At 37.8% G+C, this 9,934-nt stretch overlaps 1 protein-coding gene across 1 annotated transcript in view; it reads left to right on the forward strand.

Moving 5' to 3' along the window:
- Positions 1–9,934, forward strand: part of KIF21A (kinesin family member 21A) — a 67,777-nt gene that overhangs the window by 47,986 nt on the left and 9,857 nt on the right. Inside the window, exons 28-34 of the mRNA XM_010287059.1 lie at positions 866–976; positions 1,541–1,666; positions 3,234–3,275; positions 5,329–5,465; positions 7,476–7,656; positions 7,983–8,147; positions 9,191–9,308. Of these exons, the coding sequence (XP_010285361.1) occupies positions 866–976; positions 1,541–1,666; positions 3,234–3,275; positions 5,329–5,465; positions 7,476–7,656; positions 7,983–8,147; positions 9,191–9,308 (880 nt within the window). The remainder of the gene's footprint in view (positions 1–865; positions 977–1,540; positions 1,667–3,233; positions 3,276–5,328; positions 5,466–7,475; positions 7,657–7,982; positions 8,148–9,190; positions 9,309–9,934) is intronic.

Here is a 9,934-nt window from a genome sequence, read left to right on the forward strand (position 1 = left end):
AGAATCTGCTTTCTCTCTTTTAGTGTTTATGGTCCTTATATTAGTAGAAACTACTTCTAAATAAAAGAAACAAAGGATAAGCCAAAGCAAATGTTGCTTTTCTGATTGCCCAGCTAGTGAGAAAATGGAAGTTCAGAAGAGTGGAGACCATCTGTATTCCCTTTGATTTTTTTTTTTTATCTGACTGTGGTGAAATGGTGACATTTGGGTGTCATAATTAATGTTGCACTCTTGACCTTTTTGGTATTTTTAATGGGGAGTAAAATGTTGGGAGAAGGACCACAGTGACTGTGAACTGAAATTATTTCAGAGAAAGAACGAGAGACAAAGGAAGGATGGAAAGCAAGGAAGAAGGGAAGGGGGAATGAAGAGAAGCAATGTTATAATAGTCAGGTTGTCAATGAGAAATGCTGCTTCTCACTTCCTAATTTTGCATTTGAATTTGAAATATGAATCTATTACTGCAAAGTTTAATTCATATGTAAGTGGTCTATTCTATATGAAAGTTATGGAATCTGAAATTTTGTATATTAGTCCTTCCATCTTTTCCATGGATCTGAACGCAATCTGAGATGCATACTCCACTGTGTTTCTTTTAGTCAGTCTCTTATTATTGAATTAGTAGATCTCCTTTGCATATTCAGTATCTGGCTTTTCATATGTTGATGAACTGTGAAAGTTAATAAATTTGGTGTATTTTTATATTAAAATGTGAGAACACATTTAGAGTCCATAGATTCAAGAGAGGCAATAATAATTAAGCACATTCAGAAATTTGAAATCTGAGTGGAAGAATGACAGCTAATGTAAGAAAAGCAAGTTTGTAAAGGGCATTAAAGTGAGATAATGATTCCTCTTGCTTTAGTTCTAGACAACCATCTCTGTCAGAGAAGAAGATACCTGAGCCTTCACCTTTAGCAAAGAGAAAAGCCTACGAGAAAGCAATGGAAAAGACAAAGGCAAAAGAACAGAAACTGTAAGATTCTTTAAAATTATTTTCTCTGAAATAATTTAAATCTTGAGTATATTTTCTTGAAAAATAAATCTGTATCTTTCTATTGCTTTAATTCTAGGACAGTTTTTATTGTTGGCAGTGAAGTTATTCACTGCTCAACTTCTATGTGGTTTTGGGTTTTTTTCCCAGAGTATTTGTCTGTACAAAATAACTCAGGAGCAAAGACCTGAGAAAATGTCCTTTGAAGCATTTGCAAATGAATTTTTAAAATCTTTTTTAAATGGAAGTCATCAATTTCTCTAAGAAACTGCAGTTCTGTAAGAATCTCTTCATTTTACATATGTGTGCTTTCTGCCTGGAGCTTTCACTGTTAGCACGTAAACTTTGAATGTTGTGCCACCTTGCACTCTGCAGCAGTTTGTAGTCTTAAGTTTATTACCTTCTCTGGGAAACATCTGTAGCTAGCCTTATAATTTTTTTTTTTTTTGTTATTCGCTTAAGGAAAGAGCATCTAACGTTTGAGGCATGTTGCATAACTTCTCTAACCACTCATAACCTGTTAAAGATGTTCTTTTTTTCTTGTAGCTCAGATTCTGGAGCCCCAGAGGCTAGTCTGTCACCTCCTACTTCCCCACCAAGCCGGCCCCGTAATGAAATGAATGTTTTTAGTCGTCTTACTGTTTCTCAGGGAAACACATCAGTTCAGAAAAAAGAGGGAAGCCTCAGTCCCCAACCAGGGAATTGCAAAGTGCACGCAGTGTAGTATCTGTTAGATATTTTGCCCTTCACCTGCAAGGCAGGAGGAGATATATCTTGTGTTTTCATAGAAAATATTTTAAACTTCCATGGAACTATTGTAAAAATCCAAGAAAAGCAATTTCCTGCTGAACCTTGTTTCCTGTTTTCTAGGCTGTCTGACATTTGTAGTTTTAAACCCAAAATAGAAAAGAACGGTAGAATTCTTAGCCGTATGTGTACTTGTGTGTGTGTTTACACTTGAAAGTAGGATTTAGCTGGCAATTTAGGAAACAGTGCTTTTGACAGTTACTCGGTTACTCCAGTGTTGCTCTGAGCACCGTCATGACAGCAGCCTGGAGGATGGGATGTTGAAATGGCTGGAACACAGTTGCTTAGAGATTATCCAAATTATTGAACAGACTGACTTTAGGAGGTGATCTGGAGGAGCAGATGATATTCATACCTTGTTTAGAAGAAGTAGAGCTCAGTTTCCTGGCATGTTAGGCATCTGTTTCTGTAGGAGTCTTACTCAAAATTGCAGTGGACTTGACTTGAGCAGAATCTTTATTGCAGGTTTCAGTACTGATACTAGTGCCATGAATTAGTGCGTTTATGAACTGCAACTCAGAATAAAGCTTTAGTTTTATGTAGTTCTGACTGTAGCAAGACAAGAAATTGCTCTTCTCTGTTTACACTACTGTTTTTTATAGAAGTTTGGTTTTTTTCAGTGGTCTACAGAGTCACCAAGCAATAGCTTGCAAGGCTTTCATAGTTTCACTGTGCTTGTAACTTCTTTATCTTAGCTATGTTACCTTTATCTTATTGCTAACTCCCACCTAACCCTTTTCATTTTTTCTGGACTGACTCTGAGGTCAGATTGAAACTGCTGAATCTGTTTGATTTGAGTTGAAAATGAAGGATGTCTTAAGACATACTGTAAATGTTCAGGTCAGGGGGGCGGGTTGTTGTCATGCATTTACTTGGTTTTTTAATCTTTAAATGTTTTTGAAAATGAGAAGCGAAGGATTTTGAACTTAGGATTGTTTGCAAATTGCTGTTCTTATTTCAGTGGGCTATCAATATGTTTAATATTTATTTTTGATTAGCATTTTACATGTTTCTTCTACACTTAACAGGCACTGATGTTCAGAAAATTTTTTCCTTTTGATATTTTAAATGAGCGCTATGTTATGGAGGTTAAATTATGCATCTGTCTTCTTTTACTTTGTTGTCTTTACTTCTGTAAGAAAATGTTGGGGAAATAAGAAATGGCTCAGCTGGTGTTACTCAGCTTCTTGGGCTGAGACAGTCTACCAGTGTAACTTACTGCTGAGAGTGCTATTTTAAGATTATTATTCTGCCCTCCACCCCCCCAATATTATCATGGGTTTAAGGTATACCCTGAGCAATGCTGCATACTGTATGTGGATTTGCATTGCTTTTCTGAATTGGCCATGCTGTTGTTTGTTCTTCTCATATGGAGGCTTTACTTTGCTGATACCTATATTCTTTCTCCTCACAATTCCACCACTGTTGATTGTAGGTCTGATGAAAGTGATTCCTCTCTGTCGGAGGTACACAGGTACTCTCTCTTTCTCTTTTCTGTTTTCTTGGCGTCTCTCACTGAAGTTACTCCAGTTCTTAGGAAATTTAATTTTTCTGCATGAATTTTCCTGATACTTGTGCACTATATCTCTTTCTTGCTTTTGTCAGAAGTTTAAAAACATGAAATTTTGGTCAAGCATGTCTCCCCCTCTCCTTTTTTAGGGTGTTATTTATCATTGTTGAGCATGTCAGGATTTTCTTTTTAAATGAAGTATGATACAAACATTTCCTTAGACATATTCTTTCTCTCTTTGTTTCCTTTAAAAAAAGAGGAGCAGACATTTTCTTAGGTTTTATATACTTCTCTCTCTCTTTTTGTTTTTCTTGTTCAGTTGTATGTTTTGGTCACTAAAAATTAAATCCCAATGTAAATGAAAATCAGTAGGTTTTTCATTATGTCTTTCTGACAGAACACATAGTGGCTTAAGCAATGAAAGAAGTGTCCCCACTCATGTCCCTAAGCTGTGGCTTAGGAGTTTGGTAGTCAGTGAAAAATCAATTTATCAAGAGAAGGGAAGTCAAAGGGCTAATAATAATGTGATGGTGGCTTTGGTCATTGTAGCAGTCGTAGCACTTTTTGTCTGTAGATTTCAGAGCACTGCACATAGGTAGATAAATAGCTCTGGGACATGTATTTTTACATGGCTTGTCAAGGGAACAAGTGAGTGAGAACAGCAGTAGGAATAACTCAGTCTAGAGGCAGCCTGATCCACTGGGGAATACTACAGAGAAAACCATATTAGTTTTGTGTGGTGCTAGAAAACAAAAGCATAGACACCTAAATTAATAATAAAGGAAATTGTTCCTGTATTCTTGAAAACATAAAAAGGTGCAGATTGGAAGGTGAATGCCTTTCCAAAATGAGGAAGTTAATGTCAAACAATTTAAGGCAATATTAATATTAGTAAAATCTATAAAAGGATTGTGGAGGAGTAATGAATTTTATGAATGAAGATGTCCTGAGCAGTAAAAATGTATAAAATAATAATTTCTAAGACTGTGCTAGATAAACCAGTTAATTGTCACAAAGTTAGATAGTATCAGGAAGGACTTTTTCCTTTCTGTAGCAAGCTTTTGGGCAATATTATGATTTTTTTACATTTTCTTAGAGTCTGACACTTTTGGGTTTTTTTTTTTGTGAGATAGGACTATGGCTTAGTTCCTTTTTCTCAGAGTTACATGTGCAATTCCCAGAAGAGCATGACTTAAGTTAAGTGAATCTTAACTGCAAGCTGGTCAGGTCACAGCATTGTGTTGCATGTTTTTGGGCATTGTCTTGAGGCTTTTCTACACTTCACAGAAATCAGTGGGGTTTGTGTGTGTGCAGTTGTATGCATGGGATTTTAGACTGCTAATAATTTTTGTTTGGTGATAAATGTGATTTTTTTGTTTGTTTGTTTTGTTAGGCTGAGTTACAGTCTTTTGGCATCACCACAGAACTAGCTACAAATCCCCAGGAAGATTCCTCTGGGGTGTCTGTACTCCGGCCATACTCCCTTTTAGCCATTTGAGTACAAGTGTGCCATTGGGTACAGGGTGCAGGAGGAGCCTTCCTCAGGCACACAAGTTAGCAGCAGTTCTCCAAGCCTGCCTGTAAAAGGCAGTTGATGTGAAATGCCTACCTAGTTTGGAATTGGCAGTATACACTACACTTGCTCTATTTTTCAGATGTGCTGTTTAGACTAAGATGTCTTTATGCAGTTTGCAGTCTTAAGGTTTGTCCTATGAATCCAGGGTCTTTAAGCATCCTGGTTCTTTCAGCATTACGCAGACTTTCCCATATACCCAATACTCAACATCTTGTCTTTTTAATTTGTTTGTTTTTGTATGCTATTTCCTTTCAACTGGTAGTCCAGAGTTGACAACTGTTGAAGCTAAACAGTAAAAATCCTTACACAGTTTATGAAAAGCATTCAGCGGTTTTGCCCATGTAAGAAAATTAGAATTTTTTTTTCCCCTACATTTAAGTAAATTAATTTGATTTATGTCTACTACTATGGGCAACTCACATTCTCTTTTTTTTTCTTTAGGGGAATAATTAACCCATTCCCTGCTTCAAAATGCATCAGATCGTCCCCCCTTCAGTGTATCTATACAGCTGAAGGACATACCAAGGCTGTGCTTTGTGTTGATGCAACTGATGATCTTCTCTTCACTGGATCTAAAGGTTAGGCAAGGTTCATGCATCTGTGCCGCCTACAGAGGCTGCCTTGACAACTTGGGGTATTGTGAAATTCTTAGTTTGTGCTTAGTGCTGTAAACACACTGGAAAACTGTGAGGATCCATTTTGCAACATGAGCTGAAGAAGGATTTACAGTAATTATCTACAGGTTTTTCATTCCAATGGGTAGTATTTGGCTCTTTATTTGTAGTGGAAAAAGTAACTCATAATACCATTAACATTTGTTGAGTGATGTGATGGAACCAATCATGGTAACATGTGCACAGATGATGTACAATGCAAAGTAATAGCCTCCAGGTAGGGGTAGAGGTGGAAATTGGCACATCTTTGGCTGTGCTACCTACAGAGTTTGAATAGATTCTTCCTGCCGTAGTTGATCCTTTGAGCAGAGCTAGGGCCATTTTCTGCTTCCTCTGTGCACCTCATCCTGTCCTATGTGGGTGTAAGAGTTGTGTGGCTCTTGTGGAGGGGTCTAGATCTAGTAGATACTAAATTCCCTACTGGATGGTGCAGCCACTCTGTGAACTCTTCAAGCTGGTAGAAATAGTGTTTTAGAAGAAAAGTATGGTTTCTGTGGCTATTCTACTACCTGGCTGTTAAAAATACCAAGACACATTCTTACAGTGAGTTGGCAAACTTCTGGTCTAATGAGTTTTAAGCCAACGTTTTAGCATTTGTGCAAGTGGATGCAAATGCGAAAAAGGGCATATTTTTAGCTTTTGTAAATATTGCTTTGTTAATTTGTATTGAGATTTCAAATTTAGTAGTGGTGGAAAAAAAATGCTTTCAAATTTATTTTTTTATTTTACATCTAGATTTGTGTTCTAAAGGGTTTGGTTTTTTGTTTTCAACATAGGGATGCTTGCAGATGTTGTAAATATTTGCTCTTTCTTGTCATATGCTAGCTTCCCATATTTATGGAAGAATTTTTCCTATATATATTTTGGGGGGGGAAAAATTTACAAAGTATACTTCTACTCAAGAGTACAAGAGTGTAGACAGCAGTTTAAATAAAGTTAAATCTTTTGGAAATTGTTGCTGAAGCAGAAAGCCTCAGCTCACAGACATCGCATAACATGAGCAGACAGTGCCAATGCAGGAATGCCAATAAGCTTTCAGGTGCATTGCGGATAATGGGCTCTGGTCTTGATAGTTGGGATTTTTAAAGTGGCTGATGAGATCTTTGTATACTTAACCTCCTTCATGCTCTTATAAACACTGCCTACACGTAAAGTTTTCTCATCATCCTCCCAGTACTGATTCCAGTAAAAATGTACTTCTAATATATATGGAGCGATAAAGATGTGATACAACAAGGAGAGTTTCCTGTATGGACTCCGTTTGTGTTGCAAAAGTCTTGAAAACTTCTAGGCATCTGGGCCTCTAGTACGCAGAAGTTTGTAGTATTTCAATTCTTTTGCTACTGAATGAAAACTGTGACTCAAGCACTTACGCTGGGATTTTCAGAGACTCCTAAAGCACCAAATAGTTTGGATCACTTCTCGCCTTTGTAATTTTTTTGTGACAGTCAGTCCTCTGTCATGCTGAGGCTCAAAGCCCTTCCTGAACTATGTTCTTGATGAAGAATCTTTGAATTAAAAATTGAGTAGTTCTCCTGATCTGTCATCATCCAAACTTTACAGCCTCCAAACTGTCTGTTTGACAGTTTGGGGTTGGCATGGGATATTATCCTTTTAAAATGCTATGGAAGCTAATATACACATCTTCAACACAACATTTAATGATTAACCTTGCTTAGTTTTCATGATGGTAGATAATACCCATGTATTCTCTACAAAACAGATTAAATAGATCTTTAAAAGTCCCTACCAAAATGAAGGGTTATGTATGAGTGCAAATGAATGTATGAACTTTTTAAAAATTAATTGAGTTTTGGAAAAACATGTTTTCTGTGGTGTTTCTTTGGTGGGGTTTGTTTGTTTAAAATTTTTATTTTTTACAAATTTTTTCCCTTTTTGCTTGTCTGTGTTTAGATCGTACCTGTAAAGTCTGGAATCTGGTAACTGGACAGGAGATTATGTCTCTGGGGGGTCATCCAAATAATGTTGTTTCTATAAAATATTGCAACTACACTAGCCTGGTCTTCACAGTCTCAACCTCCTATATCAAGGTGTGGGACATCAGAGATTCTGCCAAGTGTATTCGGACATTGACGTAAGTATGCTAAACCTTGAATGCCAAGAATTTAAATGAATGTTAGTTTTCATTAATAAAAAATTATTTAATTTAATTAAGTAGTGCAGCATAGTGTAATTTAAGTACACTGTTTGGGACTACAGGCTTTCTTTATGTGTTCAGGTTAAGTCAGTGTAGGGCACTGGTAATACATGGAAACACAAAGCAATTTACATTCATGCCTATATTGTTTTATCAAATATTCAGTATTTGTAATAAAACAAATATGAATGCTGAACAAGGGGATTAGTTTTCTTTTTTCTTTTCTTTTTCTTTTTTTTCCTCTCCTTCCTCCTTGTACTCAGGTCTTCAGGCCAAGCAATGCCTGGTGATGTGTGTTCAGGAAGTACTAACAGAACAGTCACTATCCCAGCTGGAGAGAACCAGATCAATCAGATTGCACTAAATCCAACTGGCACATTCCTCTATGCGGCTGCTGGAAACTCAGTGAGGATGTGGGACCTGAAAAGGTACTGAACACCAGCAGAAAAAAATGTTCTTTAGATGGTTACATGTGTGTATGAAACATGTGCATGAAGTCAATGAGGTGTTTCCTGCTTATGGTAACATCCATAACCTGGGCAAAATCTGGTCAAGATATGGATCAACTAATCCATGCTGTGGTGATTACTGAGATAACGGAAGTGCTCCTGATCTCATCTTGAGTTAAGATTATGGTGAATCGTTACAGTAAAAACAGAAAAATCACAGAACAAGTAGGATTGGAAGGGACCCTTAAAAGTCATCTAGTCCACCCCCCCCCCCGCAATGATCAGGGACATCTTCAACTAGATCAGGTTGCTCAGAGCTCTGTCCAAACTGAATGTTTCCAAGGATGGGGTGTATACCACCTCTCTGGGCAACCTGTACCAGTGTTTCACCACCTTCATTATGAAAAATTCCTTCCTTATATCTTGTCTAAATCTGCCCTCTTTTAGTTTAAAACCATTACCCCTTGTCCTATTGCTACAGGCCCTGCTAAAAAGTCTGTCCCCATCTTTTTTATAAGCTCCCTTTAAGTACTGGAAGGACAAAACACATTGAAAGGAAAACCACAAGGTTATGTTTAAGATAGGCACTATATATAAAATGGACTCTTGTAAGGTGACAGATGCATGAATCCTGACTAGCAATTGCTGATGAGATGATGAAAGCCAGCTAATGTAATGTACTGTCATATGGGGCTATGATGGCCACACTGTAATAGCACTTCTCCAAACAGAACTCACATCCGCAGTGCATTCAGAATACAAAGAGCACTTTGAGGGGTCTGATTTTTCTTTACTTTAAATTTTTTTTAATTCTTATTTTACATAAATAGAAGCTTTTGTTTATGTTTAATGTAGATTTAGCATTTACACTTGGATATGAGCAATAGAGTATATGTAACCAGGGGATGAAGAGTGAAGACATGGGGAAAATAAAAGACCCATTGTGGCAGAAACTGTGCTATAGATTATATTGGATATATGAAAAAATAACAAATCCTCATTTCTTTTCTTATTCTTGGAAGATTTCAGTCTACAGGAAAGCTAACTGGTCACCAGGGTCCTGTTATGTGCCTTACTGTAGATCGAATTTCCAATGGACAAGATCTTATTGTCACTGGTTCAAAGGATCATTATATAAAGGTAAACCATTAGCATTTGCTTATTTAATTTAACTCCTCACATCAGCATGGAATGCAAGCTTCCACAGAAGTGACTCACATCTGCAAATCTGAAATGTGATAGCCAAGATGGAAATTCTTTCATCAGTTATAGATTATGAATAATATTCAGTCTTAATAAACATTTATCACTTCAGTGCTATTTTTAGTTGGATAGTTGCCTGTAGTTAAACTTTTTCTTAATCCCCAGTAAGGTGGACATCAGGTTGTATTGGATTTGTGTGGCAAAGTTTTGGCAGCTGGGGGGCTGCAGGGGTGGCTTCTGTGAGAAGCTGCCAGCAGCTTCCCCTGTGTCCGACAGAGCCAGTGCCAGCCGGCTACAAGATGGACCCACTGCTGGCCAAGGCCGAGCCCATCGGTGATTGTGGCAGCACCTCTGGGGAACAGAGTTAAGAAGGGGAAAAAAATGTCACAGCAATTGCAGCCGGAGAGAGGAGCTAGAACATGAGAGGAGCAGCTCTGCAGACACCCAGGCCAGTGAAGAAGGAGGGGCAGGAGGTGCTCCATGAGCCAAAACAGAGATGCCCCGGCAGCCCCTGGGGAAGCCCCTGGTGAGGCCGGCTGTGCCCCTGCAGCCATGGAGCTCCA

Source organism: Phaethon lepturus, unplaced genomic scaffold (assembly GCF_000687285.1).
Source record: "Phaethon lepturus isolate BGI_N335 unplaced genomic scaffold, ASM68728v1 scaffold4910, whole genome shotgun sequence".
Lineage (NCBI taxonomy): Eukaryota > Metazoa > Chordata > Aves > Phaethontiformes > Phaethontidae > Phaethon > Phaethon lepturus.